This window comes from Mauremys reevesii, linkage group 1, assembly GCF_016161935.1.
Source record: "Mauremys reevesii isolate NIE-2019 linkage group 1, ASM1616193v1, whole genome shotgun sequence".
Taxonomy (NCBI): Eukaryota; Metazoa; Chordata; order Testudines; family Geoemydidae; genus Mauremys; species Mauremys reevesii.
In genome coordinates this window covers 268,404,518-268,420,448 of record NC_052623.1, presented here as the reverse complement: position 1 = coordinate 268,420,448, position 15,931 = coordinate 268,404,518, and the positions used below count along the sequence as shown (strand labels likewise).

The window sequence follows — 15,931 nt, the reverse complement described above, 5'->3', positions numbered from 1 at the left end:
CACAATTTCAATATTAGATTTCACATATTGATGATGATGATTGGATTTGGGATGATTGATGATGAAGTTGCTTTGTCAAAGAAAAGTCAGCATCTAGATCTCTAGATTGGCATTTCTGTGAATGCAAATAATATGCAATGAAATCTTGTCAAGTCAAGTCCTGTCCCACTCACCTGGAGAAGGAGGATAAGGATTACTATAACTGGAGAGGAGTCTTCAGAGGAGTGAGGTGGGAGTGCAGCTAGAAGGAGGCTAGAGTCTTTTCATCAGGCAGGTTTCAGCACATCAGGCACAGCAGGTTCACTAGGGACACCACCAGACTCTTCCTCAGGAAAAAACTTAGGAGGAGGGAGTACCTTCAGCACTACATCTTGTCTTTGCCGCCTCTTTTTCTTTTTCCTTTCTTTTGGTTTCTCTTTTGTCACAAAGACAAAATCATAACCACCATAATTTGAATTCACAATCTTGATGGCTTAATTTGTACAAAGTAATATCTAATGAGACAAAACATTTCCGATGGCCCTGCTACCATCGCTCAGCTGTTACTTCAATATGGAATGGAGGGCCTAAAAATTAGGGCCTAAAGTAGGGCTTAAAAATAGGAGGGCCTAAGGCTATAACCTTATTAACCTATGAGTTAATCCAGCCCTAACAACAGCCTCCCACCTCCCTCTGCACTGCCTGCCCAGCAGCCCCCTTCCCTGCCCACTTGAGCCCTCCCTGCCCTGGAGCTGCCTGAGCATGCAGCCAGGGGAAGCACTGGCTGGCAGGGTAGCTCGTAGGGTGACCAGATGTCCCGATTTTATAGGGACAGTCCCGATTTTTGGATCTTTTTCTTATATAGGCCCCTATTACCTCCCATCCCTGTCCTGATTTTTCCACACTTGCTGGCTGGTCACCCTAGTAGCTCGGATTCCTTCCCAACCGGGGCACGTTCCATGCCTGCTGGGAGTCCCCCATCCCCCGCCCGCAGAAACTGGACTTTTTGTGTCCGCTCAGTACATCTCACACCAAAAACCAGACCCCTGGCAACCCTATGTCCTGAGCCAGCCTGGCCTAGAGCTGCCTCAGCCAGAGGCACCATCCTCCCAGCCCGCCCCACCTGCCATGGAGACCTGAGGGCAGGTGGGGGCGAGGGGGGGCGGCTCTGGTCCCCTCAGGGGAGTTCAGTCAGGGCTGGTGAGCAGCTTCCACCCCCTCACAGGAGCTGCTGTGACTTTAAGAGGTTCCCGCCCACCCTGAGCTTGGCTCCCGTGTCCCCCCGCCCCCTGAGTGCCCTTCGGTGAGCTGCACAGGCCTATTGGCATTAGGATTTCGCATTCTCAAGAAGTGTGGCCCTACCCAAGAGCCATAGCTCCTCGCTCACCGCAGTTCTACTGGAGGGGAAGGGCGGGGATGCCGTGCAAACGCGCATGCGCAACGGCGATCGTACGACCTTACGTAAGGCGACGTGGAAGAGGGTATAAATAGCGCGTGCGCGGCCTACCCCTCCCTTTCTACTAGTTCGGCGCGGCTGCCGGCCGGGATGGTAAGTGGCCTCGGAGCGGGTGCCGGGCCCGCGTCTCGCCATCCCCGGGCATCGCCGCCATCCCGGCCCCGGCCGCCCCCGCACCTGACCCTGATGCCAAGGGGGCCCTGCTGGAGGCAGCGCGGGGCCCATTTCCTGGGCTGCGGGGCGGGGGAGGGGAGACGGGGCTGGAGCGCGGCCCCCTCCCGGGCCGGGGGGGCGCTCGCTGCCTGGGCGCGCAGAGCCGGGGGGGGGAGGACTATGACGGGCCTGGGCTGAGGGCGCGGAACTGCAGAGCCCCCGGGTTAGACTCGTTTGCAGGCGGCTCTCGCACGTGTTAGCTGCGGGTGGGGGAATGACTCGGGGAGAGCCCGCCTGGCCCCGCGGGGCACCCGGGCTTTACAGAGCAGTCGCCTGGAGGTCTCCTGCCTTCGCTTTACTTCCTGGGGCCTGATCTACGCCAGTAGCGGGGTGCTGCCTCTAGCGCCTGGAGATCGGGGGGTACAGATGGGCTGCAGCCCAAAGCTTATTGGTGGAGGGTTTAACTGTAGTTGACTCACTTCCCTCACTCTTAAGTGAGGCTTTGCTCTGAAAAGGGACAGGCAGTGGCAGATCTGCCCCTATACATGCCCCCGTGATGCTGACTTTAGGACTAAAATGAGCTCTTGCTGACTTGAATTTTGCCACCCTGGGAAGGCGGGGCAGTTGCGTGTAAGGTGAAGTCTCGTCTAGCTTGTGTGTCACTAGTATTGCTAATGGAATTGCAGTTGCAGGGCCAGATTTTCTCAGTGTAATAATGCCTAAAGCTGTTTTGAAGTGGGGATGGGGGAGTTTGTACAGGTGTAAATGGCAGCATTTGGTCTTGCAGAGCCTGTTATTGCTGGTGCTTACAGGCAATTTGCAAGAAACTGGGGACAGCTTAATGAACTTTAAAAAGAACACACTCAAAACTGATAAAAATACTTTCTGCCCAATGCAACTGCTATAACAGCTGCCACAAGATAAACTTAAAAGTTTATTAGAATTTAAGGGGGTTTGACTTCTGGAAAATGGAGGGCATTGTAGTTAAATGACAGAGAACAAGTTAGCCCAGTATTGTCCATTAGCACTTTTTGCACCTTCCTTAAGCATGTATTATTTGCCACCATTCCAGTATGGATACTGGATGGACCATTAGCCTGAATTGGCCTGACAATTCTTAGGATCTTATGTAACCCATTTTGGGATGAGTGTGCAGAGCTGGCGGTTAAGAAATCCTTGTTTTTGTAAGCCAATCACATTTCATCTAAAATAAGTGATTCCAATGAAGTTGGATCCCATGGAGCAAATTTTGTTATGTCACTTTTCAGAGTAGAATCACATTTTGCTATTAATTTCTGTAATCTGTAAAGATTCCTATGTGTGTCCATTCCCATGCACACGCGGTTGGGAGGAGGGTTTCTTGTGGAGATCTGCCCCGACAAAACACTTGTGGCATTTTTGCTTTCCTCTTAGTAGACATTTAACTAGAATGGCAGAACCTCATCCTTCAAAAAACCTTTATATTGTGTCTTTAAGTTTTCCTCAGTCATGTGAACAAATCTGATTGACACATGTAAGGCCCTGATGTATTCACCATTCTAAAATGGTAACACTCCAAACAGAAGAGCTGGTGGAGAGGAGAGGAACTTCTAGAAAGCAGGATATACTGGTATGCCTGTGTAATGGCCCCCTCTCAAAGGGAACAAGAGACAGCAACTAGTATGCCATTAAGGGCAAATTAATCACTCAGGCAATATGAGTGTTAAAAGTATGTCTCTTTTTTTTTGTAGTCGCACCGTAAGTTCTCAGCTCCAAGACATGGATCCCTTGGCTTTCTACCCCGCAAACGCAGCCGTCGACATCGGGGCAAAGTGAAGAGTTTTCCCAAAGATGACCCCAGCAAACCCATCCACCTCACTGCCTTTCTTGGGTACAAGTCTGGCATGACCCACATTGTCCGGGAAGTGGACAGACCTGGATCTAGTATGTATTTCTGTGCTGCTCTTGTTATAGGAGGTCACTGTACAGCTTTTTTTCCCCCTACACTGAGGCAGTGGGAGTAGATAGTCAGGTTCATATGGGACCCTGGGTTTGATTCCCAGTCTGATTTCTGCCAAGTCCTTGATGTTCTTTTACACTGGGTCCTCGGCTGTTGTTTCCAGTTGCTAGTTATAAAAGCAAGCTGCTAATGGTTATGTCCTCCTCACCAGTTCCAGACTTTGTGCTTAGCTGGTGGTTGGTGTCTTATTTTTCTGTAACTGCTGTTCTTGGGGTGTGTAGGTGACTTGCCAATGAGCTTGCTGGGCTGGTAGAACTGTGTTGTAGCATACTACTGATGATGATCCTTTCTCGACGGGCGGACATAAGGAAATCGCCTCTGGCGCTTTTTGCTGACTGTCGAGTCCTGAATGTAGTTCTGTTACCAGCTACCACCCAGCTCAGTTAGAATGGCTTCTCCATTTTACACCACAGGGCCAACCTTGGGGTTTAGAATAGCATCTAGGCACCATTATACCCTTGGGGTGCTTCATAGCTCAAGTGGCTAATCAGGGTCCCCTGGCCCATGGAGCCCACTGACTCTAGCTGTGTGAAGACCTTTTAGGGGTCACTGGACCCTCCTGATACTTCTGGGGTGGTGGTGTTTCTTCTGCTGTGGTGCTAACTGTCACAATGTGTTTTTGTCCTTCCTAGAGGTGAACAAGAAGGAAGTCGTAGAGGCAGTCACTGTGGTAGAGACTCCTCCCATGGTCATTGTGGGCATCGTGGGCTACGTGCAGACTCCCCGTGGCCTCCGCACCTTCAAGACCATCTTTGCTGAGCACATCAGTGATGAGTGCAAGAGGCGCTTCTACAAGAACTGGTAAAACACATGGAGCAAGGGACCTCATATAATCTAGCCTCCAGAGCCTGTTTCTTGCATTGCTTGCTTTGTTGAATGAGCATAGTGGTATTGTAGTTTTTAGTCTGAACTGTTCACTTTAGGGCTCCGACATCACAGCTAGTGATTGGCCCTTGGAGATCTAGGTGCTAGGCTGAAGTTTCTCATCACATAATAGTATAAAACAGCAACTGGCTGGAATAGTGATTGCTTAATGCTTGTCAAGTGCTGTTTATAGTGGGGCTTGGGGATCAATTAACTGTCTGATGTCTGTGTGAATGCACTATACATGGTTTTTCTCTATGGATGGACATAAGGAAATTGCCTCTGGTACTTGTTGCTGATTGTTGAGTCTTGAGCATAGTCCTTTTTTCTCAGGGATAAGGTGAAGATTTTTTTTCTTATCACTCTTCCGTGCATTGCTGTCGTGCTTTCACATAAGGTCACTCTGACAATGAGGCTCCAGTGGGGTTGTCAGGTTCTCCTTTTCCTATGGGATTAGGAAGGATTTCTCCTAGATGCTTTTCATGAAGTTCCCACACTACCAGGATAAAGAGGTCCCCACATGAATGGTGTTTTGGGTATTACGGTTGATGTAAGAGGACACCAATGCAAGTCAGAGTTGAAAGATGTAGGACTTAGTAGACTTTGAAGCAAGGCAAGAGCATTCACAGCATATTTTAAGGCAACAGATAATCAGCTGATAGGCACTGTATTGTTGCAGAGCACTGCTCTGATATTTTGTGAATGTTTTATACTGTTTATTAATATGCTTTGGATGAATTCATGGTAGCTCCGCTCAGCTCTGGCAACCCAGCCTCTGTCTGATGAGCTCCAGGCTCCGCTTGCTGGTGGAAAAGATTCCTTAGAAGCTGGCAATGAGCCGAAACCAACTCGGGTGGCAGCTCCTTCCGCTCACCCCCCTTTCCTTGGGGGACTGATGAAGGGCTAAGCCTTACCCTCTCTGTACTCTGCTCCTGAAGGCACAAGTCCAAGAAGAAGGCCTTCACCAAGTATTGCAAGAAGTGGCAGGATGAGGAGGGCAAAAAGCAGCTAGAGAAGGATTTCAATAGCATGAAGAAGTACTGCCAGGTTATCCGGGTCATAGCTCACACTCAGGTGAGTGTTCTGTCTACTTCGTAAAGAGGGCTCAGACTTGGGGGTACAGAGAATCCACAAGGGCTAGGGTTGTCCTGCCATTGGCCACAAACTCACTCCATTGCTGCTCTCAGATTCCTTGTCCCCCCCCCCAAATCTGGTGCTCAGTGAATATTCATAGAGGCAGTGTGGTCTACTGGATCGCTCACTGGACTGGGACGCCAAACACCTGGGTTCTATTCCCAGCTCAGTTACTGGTCTGCTGAGTGAACTTGGGCAAGTCACTTCCCCTCGGTTTCACATCTGTACATGGGGCTAATGGTACTGAGTTCCATTGTAAAGCACTTTGTTTTTTTACTGATTAAAAGCACAGTATAAAAGCTGGGTATAGTATTACGCTTGATTTCAAAGTCTTATGCAGACAACTAACAAATCCTTGCTGTACCCCTCAGAGGTAAGGCTCCATCCCCATTTTACAGGTGTGAAAACCTGGTGCGTGCGTGTGTGTGTCAGAGCTGGCATTGGAACATGAGTTCTTGGGCTCCATCCTGTGCTTAGACCACCTCCTCTCTTTCCGATTATAGTTACAGCTAGAAATAGGATTGAATGTTTTAGCCTCCTGTCCTAGGATCCTCTGGCCCCCATGGAAATCTCCTTTACTTCACTTGGTTTTAAAAAATGGATGGCTGCTATAGCTTCAGACCAAGGATATGTGGGCAGTACTCTCCTGTGGAGACCATCAGTGGCTTTTATTAATCAGCCAGATTAATCAGGTCATTGCTAAGCAGCGTGAAGCTCTTCCCTCCATCTCATCCCTGCACGAGTGCCAAATACTTCCAGACTGAGGAATGTAACAGGATCTCCTGTGTGGCAATAAGTGGAGTAAGCTGCCTGGTCACAAGACTTTAATATATTAGAGATGATATCTTGTGGCAAGCAGCAAAGGGGAAGGTGCAGCTGCTGTCAGCATTTTAGTGTCTGTCCCCCTTTTCCCAAATATAGTATAGAACACGGGGTGTGTTACGTGACCTTACTTAAGCCTCTGGGACTGGTTAACAGCCTTATCTTCAGTCCTTTTTTAAGATCCTCAGCCTGGCGACCAGCTGTAAGGGCGGTGTGCGGCATGTGTTACTGCTGCTCCATGTGAGCTCAAAAGCTAGTCTCTCTCTCCAACAGAAATTGGTTCAATAAAAGATACTACCTAACCCACCTTGTCTCTCTACTGCTTTTCTTCTCATTCCCTTTGGTGATCTGGCTGTCAGAAACTTAGGCCTGTCTGTGCCATTGTATAGCCTTGATAACTCTTGCCATTAACCCCAGAGCTTCAGTGTTCCAAGCATTGTGTATATTGTGACTGGAATACAGCAGAGGTGGAAAAATCCATCAGACTCAGGATGTGAATCTCAGATGGCACTAGAGATCTCAGCGCTTTGTCTGGGTTATAACAGAGCTAATTTTAGGTCTGTCTTCCAGATGCGTTTGCTTCCACTGCGGCAGAAGAAGTCTCACCTGATGGAGATCCAAGTGAATGGTGGCACCATCGCTGAGAAAGTGGACTGGGCCCGGGAGAAGCTGGAACAGCAGGTGCCTGTGTCAACTGTCTTTGGCCAAGATGAGATGATTGACGTCATTGGAGTCACCAAGGGCAAGGGATACAAAGGTAGATGTCATGGCTGCCTCCCTCTTGTTTCTCCAAGGCTTCAGTCTGACCAGAACCCAGAGTTTAGAGAAGAGTTGTTTGTAATCTTCCTTCCCCCCCCACTCTTGCCCTGGTACATAGAGCATGTGTCAGGGGTGGGGTATCTTCAGTTTTGCTCTCACATCAGAAATGGACTGTTCAATGATGAGGCCATGGAATACGTGCTGGGCACAGCATCCGACATCCATGAGGAATCATTCCATGCTGCCTTCCTTCTGAGAACAGCACCCAGGGAATAGTTTGGGAAAACATGGGCAGCTGTGGGTGGGTCTTCTGCAGAGAGTGGTTATTCACAACACCCATACCTAATCGTTACACCGATCCAAATTTCTGTTGGTGTTGCACTGGATACACATTCTCCTTATGCAACAGCCACAAACTGTGCGTAGTGTTGTCCCAGGCTAATTATAAACACCTCTGTAATGAAGACATGCCACAGCTGAGCAGTTAACAGTCCTACAATGCTGTAATGTTTTATTTTCTTGTTTCAGGTGTCACCAGCCGCTGGCATACCAAAAAGCTGCCCCGCAAGACCCACAGGGGTCTGCGGAAAGTAGCCTGCATTGGCGCTTGGCATCCTGCTCGCGTGGCTTTCTCTGTGGCCCGAGCTGGTCAGAAAGGATACCACCATCGCACAGAAATTAACAAGAAGGTAAGAGTCTGAGATGTGTATTGAAGTGTCCTGGACAAACTAGAGTCCTGGTTCCCCTTGGTGGATAGTAAAGGTCACTGCAGAATCATCAAGCAGACTGAAGGTTTCAGACTACAGGTCAGGTTTTATTTGTTTGACTAGAGTTGGCGGCCAGTAACCTTGCAAAGTAATTCAACTGCCCCAGCTTACTATTACTTGCCAGTACTGCAACTTGTTCGCATGTATAGATGCTTAATGAAATGGCTGGATCTGCACCCTCCTTTTCCTCCCCCCAGTTTGGCAGGACGAGCCAGACTTACTCATATTTGTTAAAGATGAGGGTTCTCTATAAGACTCCTGTAGTCAGCCTGAGCTGAATGTACAGTGGTCTACAGCGAGCTCAGGCTGTGCCTAGGACCAGCACTTAAGCTGCTTAGTTGTATTTTATATTTAGGGCCCTACCAAATTCGTGGCTCTGAAACGTGTCTCAGACAGTGAAATCTGGTCTCCCCCATGAAATCTCGCTATTGTAGAGCGGTTGTGGTATTGCCACCCTTATTTCTGCGCTGCCTTCAGAGCTTGGTGGCCAGAGAGCCGTGGTGCTCCCAGCCATCCAGCTCTGAAGACAGCGTCACCAACAGTGGCAACACAGTAAGGGTGGCATGATGGGGAGGCGGGGGGGATATCACATTTTTGCAGGGGCGCAGGGATGGCCTTATGAGTGGGTGACCTGGGTGACTGCCCAGGGCACAGTGGTCCAAGGGATAGGGTGGGGGCACTGGTCACCCCACCCCCCACCTCCATACACACACACACAGGCAGCCCAAGTTCCCTTTAACTGCTGAGTGCTGAGGAGAGGTATGGGTTTGAACTACTGTTTCTGGATTAGGTTTTCTGCCTCTGTCAAACCATTTCTCCCAGCACAAGTGAAATAGCATTGTCCTTTTGTCATTGTAGGTCTACAAGATTGGCCAAGGTTACCAAGTCAAGGATGGAAAGCTGATCAAAAACAATGCATCAACTGACTACGATCTGTCGGACAAGAGCATTAACCCTCTGGTGAGTGGCTTTCCGGCTGTTAAAGGTTTGGTGTGTGGGAAGGATATGGTAATTCAGTCTTGGACTGTGATCTCATAAACCAAACAGCTTATTCTAGTCTAGTCAATAAGGAAAAGCTCAGGTACTGCAGGGAATTATATTGATTCCTTAGGTTGCATTCTTCTCGATCAATATTGAACAAGTGTAGCAGTGTAGTACTGTGGATTGCTGAGCTGTGTTGGTTGCAACTTAAGAGAATGCTGTTAACTTAAAAATTACACTTCGTGTCTGAGGTTTTTTACCTATGATTGTTACTTGTAACACCTGTTGCAAAACCCACAAGGATTAGAGGGAGGACTCAAGCAGGTGTAGGACCAGAAACAACTAGTTCATTAAAATTGTCTAGGTTTCAAGTTTGTGGCCCTTTACCATGGTCCTTATCACTCTTGAACATTAGAATCCCCAGGCAACTTTTTGCAAAAATTGGGCTCCTGTGTTTTCAACTTGGATAATTCTGTCAATCTAAAATTCTCTGCTGTTGTCAGCTGGAGAAGCTTTCAGTTTCATTTCCATGACAATGTGCTCTTGCTGTGGATCATTAAATGGTTGCCTTTCAGTTAGTTAGTCTTTAGTTAGTTAGTCTTTAAGGTGCCACAAGTACTCCTGTTTTTTTTCAGTAGTGTGTAACTAGAATGCCCTCGTAGAGGCCTCAAACACTGAGTTTTTAGCCCAAAAAAATTGGAAAAAAAAGTTAGCCTCTTTAGGCCTGTTTTTTTGTTTGTTTTTTTGGTTCTCAGCTGAAGAGAGAATAAGTGCTAGCTTGGGGGGGGGCATTTAGGGCGAAGTGGCTAGCCAGGTTGTAGCTCTGAAAAGTCCTTAGATAGGAGGCTGAGTGGTGAAGCATTTATAAGTCATGCTGTCCGCCTTGGGGGATGAGCCATTATGTGCCAGCTCTGTGCAGTGGAAGAGCAATATGCTGCCAGGCTGGACAAGTGGAGAGGTGGGGTCGGGAAGAGCTAACTGAAAAGTAGCTTGTGGCTTGCTGGGAAAGCATAGTCCCTGTGTTAGAGCCTATGACATAGCAAGGTGAAAGGACTAAAAGCTCCAGAGGCTGCTCTAGTATATGCTGTGCTGCCACAGCTCCTTGTGGAGCCATCCAGCAGCACAAAATAACTGCAGTTCTGGCCACACCTCTTACTTACCTCCTCTGGTCTGCCCTTCATGTCAGACTGCACAGGGCTGTTGTACCTGTGCTTCCAGGGACTCTCCCTTACCTTGGGGGTTTCCCTGGTAGGGAGGTCTGCTGGCCGTGAGTTCTTTACAGCTAGCACGTGTGTTGTGCAGGAACCCTGGCACCAGCAAAATCAGAGGCACTGTTTAGTTTAGGCCAGTACTTGCTAGTTCTGCATGGTACAGTGTGCTTAACTATTCTCTCTTCTCAGGGCGGTTTTGTCCACTATGGTGAAGTGACCAATGACTTTATCATGTTGAAAGGCTGTGTGGTTGGGACCAAGAAGAGAGTCCTAACTCTGCGCAAGGTGAGCAATGCAAGAATATTGGTTCTGCCAATCTGTGGGAGGGAGCCAGGATTCTGTTCTGCCTTGCCTCACACTTCAAATTAGATTCCCTTTACCCCAAGAACATTGTCTTCTTTGATAAGGGGGGGTGGGGGTGTTTCCATAGCAAGCTTGAAGAGAAAGTGCTGCTCTAACACAGGAAACAGTCCTGGGCACTGGACTAGGTGGGCTATTGGTCTCTTCAGAATGCTATGTCCTGTTTGGTTGTTAATGAAGGACCCCATTGGGTTTGAGAACTCTTGTGGCCCATGAAGCTTCTCTTGTACAATAGCTTAGCTTTTCCTTCTGCCTCTTAATGCCAACCTGTGGTGACCACTCCATCCCCCTGTGCTCCTCCCTTGGTTGGTGTGATAACTGAGTGACTTGCTGATGCTGCTGTTAGAGCAGCTGGTGTGTTACCAGGCTCTTCAGCTCCCTACTATGATGGTGGTTTGGAATCATGTATGTTGCCCATAGAAATTTAATTTGAAAATATCCAATTATGGCAAATTCTAGCAGGGAATGCAGGTCCTGTGCCTAAAATTGGTGACTGGGCTGCCACATTCTAACATGTCTCTTCCCCACAGTCCCTACTTGTGCAGACAAAGCGTCGGGCCCTGGAGAAGATTGACTTGAAGTTTATTGACACAACTTCCAAATTTGGTCATGGCCGCTTCCAGACTGTGGAGGAGAAGAAGGCTTTCATGGTAAGGACATTGATATCCTGGAGCTCAGCTTTGTATTGTATTGTCTGGCTGCACAAGCATGCGTCTATGCAGACTTGGACAGAGGTGGGTGCCAATGCAGTGTGTTTCCACAGTGAAAACTGCAGTTAATAACTCAGCCATTGGGTCGCTGGCACACGTGTACTCATGAAGCACAGCACAGGTTTGTTCCAAGGCTGTGTAACTGTCCAGATGAAGTTTGGAATCCTATGGGAGGTTCACTTTTTTTTTTTTAAAAGACTCGTGTGATTGTGAACTCATTTAATCTACTGAGCCCTTCTTACCTGGAGCTGGGTGAGGCTTGGATGCTGCCTCCACCCCAGTATATGGGCTGTTCAGTGATGAGGCCATGGAACTAGCACTGTACACAGTGTCCGACAGGCATGAGGAGACATTCCATGCTGCCTTCCTTCTGAGAACCGCTCTGGGGAACAGTGCTCAGGCAGTAGCATGGGCTGTCTCTGCCCATGGCACATTGAGTATCTGCTGCTTCTCACCAAGGACAGATCAGATCTCTGGTTCCTTCTTGAACCTTGGAAGTTTTGAATGTGGCAAAAACTGGTTTTGCGTAAGATTTCCTCCACCATTTCACACTGCATGCTTTCAAGAGGTGGAGCTCTTTATAAGCTGTTTAGTGCTTTCTCAGAAAGAGGAGGCAGTGATGATGGCTCTAAAGTTAGCTTTGCCACTAGGTGGTGCCAGATTTTATATTTAAATTGTTAATTTGAGATGGTGCATAGCAGTGTAGCTTCGTCAGCCTCCATTTCTGCTGCTTGCTTCAAGTTCAGCCACACACTTAAGCTAAGATCTGCACCACAAGTAGACCTTTGATCATTGTCTTCATTGATGGTTCAAAGCGAAAGGAACCTTCCACAATGAGGTATTGAGGATGGTGGGGTCTCCAACATTGAGGAGATGGTCAGTTCTGCTAGGTAACTGCTTGTTTGGTTTTTTTGCAGGGACCACTCAAGAAAGATCGTGTCGCTAAAGAGGAGACTGCTTAACATCTGGAACAGTCCTCTGCAGCTCTGGTCTGCCTCAGACAAATAAAACTACAGATATTTTCAAAAATACCAACCCTCTTGCTTTATGAATGTCTGGGTAAAATCTGAGGTCGCTTTTGCTGTGGGTCTTACCATATTTAGCTTTAGTTGGGTCACCATGGTAACTTGAGGCTTCGTGTCCTGCCTTGTGCACCATACTTTCTCCGCAAGAGGGCGTCTGCAGCACAGTGAAAATTCCCTCGCCACAATGACCTCTCCCCCGCAAATCCCTTTTTTGAGAGTGTGAACAGGGAGCGGGGATACCAAAAACACACGCCCTCATGCTCCAGGATGTAAGTCATCCTCTTAGGATGAAATTTCTCCTACAGGGGATGTTATTCCATGATAGCCCCCTTCAGGATTTCTGCACCTGGAATTGGCCTTTGCTGGGGACAAGAAACTGGACTAAGGTTACCCTGTTGTGATCTGCTATGGCAACTCTTGTAAACGTAGTGCTTGGAGAAAGTACCAAGGAGACAGTCCCTGGAGTTCAGAGTCCTCTCTCCATAGAGTGCTGTGCTTCCCTCATGCCCTGCCCCCTCCACCAGGTGCCTTATGCCTGCCCTGGAAGGATCATATCTAGTAAGTTTTTAGTTTCCATGGCACTTAGGCCCCTCAGACTGCTAAGAGGTGCGTAAAGCCAGGCGGAGGGCTGCCCAAAGTATTCTGATTCCCCAGCAGTAATGCGTGTGAGGGGAGAAGCAGAACAGGCTTCTCCCTACCATGGCTGTTCTCTGGAACAACCAGCTGGGGAGGGGCTGGGAATACAATCTGAGGGAACCATGCTCCCCTGCATTCTAGAACAGGAAGAGGAGATGCAAAGCTTCCTTGAATTGCAGATTCTTTGAGTGCTTGCTCATGCTGATTCCTTGCTAGGTGTGTGCACCACATGCAGTTGCCAGAGATTTTCCCCACAGTGATATCCATGGGGCTGGTCCTAGTATTCCCTGGAGCCCTGCGCACATGCGCTGGTATAAGGGGTGCCACCAGCTCCACACCCTCTCACCACCTGTGAAGGTTGCTTGTAACGACCGTGCTCTTGCAAGGCTTTCCTAACTGGTTTGGACTCTGATCCCAAAGAATCTCATCCCAGATAGCCACCGGCATCTGAGCTTGTTCCAAGCAGGCAAAGGTTCTGCCTCTGACCATGATGACCCATGGCTGTACAAGAGCACAAGTTTCAGCTGCGTTCTTCATGCAGTTACCAATCCTGGATATTTCCAGGGTCATAACATGGTCGTCAATTTATACCTTTGTGCCCCACTACACTATCAATAGGTCTGTGCCTATGCCAGTTTTGGTAGAGCTGTGTTGCAATCACCATGTCTGTGACTGAGGCCACCTCTGGGGATGCTGCTTGTCACCTAGCATGGAATGGACATGAGCAAACACTCAAAGAAAAAGTGGTTACTGACCTTTGGTAACGGTTGCTCTTTGAGATGTGTTGCTCATATCCGTTTCATGACCTGCCCTCTTACCCCTCTGTCAGAGTTACCCACAAGAAGGTTGTGGAGCCAGCAGTGCCCCTTATCCTGGCACGTGTGCAAGGCTCTAGGGGATGCTAGGGCCAGGCCTACAGATACCACTAGGGGAAAAATCTCTGGCAATTGCATGTGACATGCACGCACCTAGCGTAGAATGGACATGAGCATCACATCTCAAAGAACACAGTTACAAAGGTAAGTAACCATTTTTAAAAATTTTTTGGTAACTTCCAGGTTCAGACTCTAAAATGAGTTGGAAACCTCTATACTTAGTATCTGGACTGGAGAGTGCCTTGAGTTTCAATGGCAACAGCTGATGTTACTAACACCCAAGTGGTAGCAAGAATTGTCCTGCATATTCTGTTCAATGTGATGTATGCCATGTGCTAGCAATGCCCCTCTGCCATGTACATTGGCCAAACAGAACAGTCTCCACGCATCTAATGAAGTGGGTTTGGGCCCACGAAAGCTTATGCCCAAATAAATTTGTTAGTCTCTAAGGTGCCACAAGTACTCCTCGTTCTTTTTGTTGATACAGACTAACATGGCCACCACTCTGAAACCTGTTCTGAGGTGTTAATTATGGCACTGGCTGTTACCAAAGGAGCAGCAGGGAGGTTGGCATGACACATTCATATGTATGACAGTTTAATTTTCCTGAATCCTCTGACCCATCCTTGCTTAAAGGCTTTTCCTCCAGCCAGCCTGATGTCACAGAAATAGCTTGAGAGAGAGAGATGTCATGTCCCTGTTAGTTTGACTTCCTGATTAAATGTGTAAAGGGGGGGGGGGGGAGGGAGAGAGAGATACTGAGCTTTGGGTCATTAGTCTGACCTCTGCTATGTAAGAACCAAGTGGTGTTACTGTGCCACTGAAAATAACTGTTCTGCTCTTGAATAGACAGACTGTTCTCTTGAGTTCCAGACTGAACACCCCCCACCCTGCTTTTTTTTTAAAGTCAGGTAAAAGTGCCATGACTGATTGAGGGCACTTGAAACCAATCCAGATTTGTCACCTGCTGATGGCATAAGTATGTGTATTGCACCTAAAAGAAGTAATGTGTTATGGGCACTCTAGTGACACTGGCTAGGAAAGCACTGGAGCTTGCAGTGATAGGGGCTGTGCATGTGCTGAGATTATTTATTCTCATGCTTCAGAGCATAAACTGATCACTGTCAAAGGTGAGGAAGAAATTTTCCTTCCTGCCTGTAGCCCATATAGAGGAAATAATAGGTTACTACTTCCTCTGAAGCATCCAGCAGTGGCCACAACTGAAGGTACTGCATTAGATGGAGCCACTGGCTTAATCCTATATTCAATGAAACTAATAACTGCTCTTGGTAGCCTTGATGTAGCAACTGTTCCTATTAAAATGAAAAGAGCATGAAAGGGAGAGATTTGGGACCCTGTTTGGCTAAAAACTTGCCATGGTTCAGGTAAGATGACCAGCAAAGGCAGAATAAAATGGGTTTTTCCTGATTTAAAAGAAAGACCTGCAAGGGTGTTACAAAATTCTATTTCAGGCCTTGGTGCCTGGAGATTAAATTAAATTGATGTCACCAGGGGTCAAGCGAGAGCTGAGCAATTGAGGAAGGAAGGGCTTTTCTGTCCAAATTCTCAACTTCATTGACTAAAACAGTCTCTAGAAAATGTCTGTTAAAGATTCAGCACCCACATTCGTGTATATGGGGTCAGAGGCCATTATATACATTGCTACCTCGATATAACGCCACCCGATATAACACGAATTTGGCTATAACACGGTAAAGCAGTGCTCTGGGGGGGCGGGGCTGCACACTCCGGTGGATCAAAGCAAGTTCAATATAACATGGTTTCACGTACAACGCGGTAAGATTTTTTGGCTCCCAAGGACAGCATTATATCAAGGTAGAAGTGTATTTGTGAGACCTCAGTTCTAGCAAAATCAGGGAAGACCAGACTTGACATCAAATTCCTGATATTTTTTTTCCTATGGGGGTTTTAAATATATATATTCAGGCTTTCCTCTTAACCAAAAAGCCCAAGCGCAATTTTTAAGCATGTTCCTCAAACTGCACTTTAAGGACAAAAGTGTAATGGATAGATGTGCCACAAGATGGTGCTCTTCCCTCTGGAGCCGAATACAGTAATTATGCCTATCATGATGGCACTTGTTAGAGGAATTTGACAGTAGGGGAGGCTGTGATGTGTTGAATGCTCAGTGTGGGTGCATGGTTCCTTACTATAGCCTGGGGCAATGGGGAATTATGGC

General features: G+C 47.8%; 1 protein-coding gene and 2 non-coding genes across 4 annotated transcripts; all 3 read left to right on the top strand.

Annotated features, from left to right (window-relative positions):
• Positions 1 to 1,397: 1,397 nt before the first annotated feature.
• RPL3 (ribosomal protein L3) lies at positions 1,398 to 12,226 on the top strand. 2 transcript variants are annotated; one of them, XM_039496950.1, is made up of 10 exons: positions 1,398 to 1,528; positions 3,319 to 3,511; positions 4,220 to 4,388; positions 5,390 to 5,525; positions 6,978 to 7,164; positions 7,695 to 7,855; positions 8,792 to 8,893; positions 10,315 to 10,410; positions 11,016 to 11,135; positions 12,113 to 12,226. In XM_039496950.1, exons 1-10 carry the CDS (start codon positions 1,526 to 1,528, stop codon positions 12,155 to 12,157), a joined length of 1,212 nt encoding a protein of 403 aa, XP_039352884.1. In that variant the 5' UTR covers positions 1,398 to 1,525; the 3' UTR covers positions 12,158 to 12,226. The 2 variants fall into 2 exon arrangements, with proteins under 2 accessions (XP_039352884.1, XP_039352882.1); XM_039496948.1 differs by lacking the exon at positions 1,398 to 1,528 and adding an exon at positions 3,117 to 3,197.
• Positions 7,337 to 7,429, top strand: LOC120396149. Its single transcript, XR_005593016.1, has one exon. It is a non-coding gene; the product is annotated as a small nucleolar RNA U83B (small nucleolar RNA).
• LOC120396150 lies at positions 11,484 to 11,576 on the top strand. The gene has a single exon (XR_005593017.1). It is a non-coding gene; the product is annotated as a small nucleolar RNA U83B (small nucleolar RNA).
• Positions 12,227 to 15,931: the final 3,705 nt, after the last annotated feature.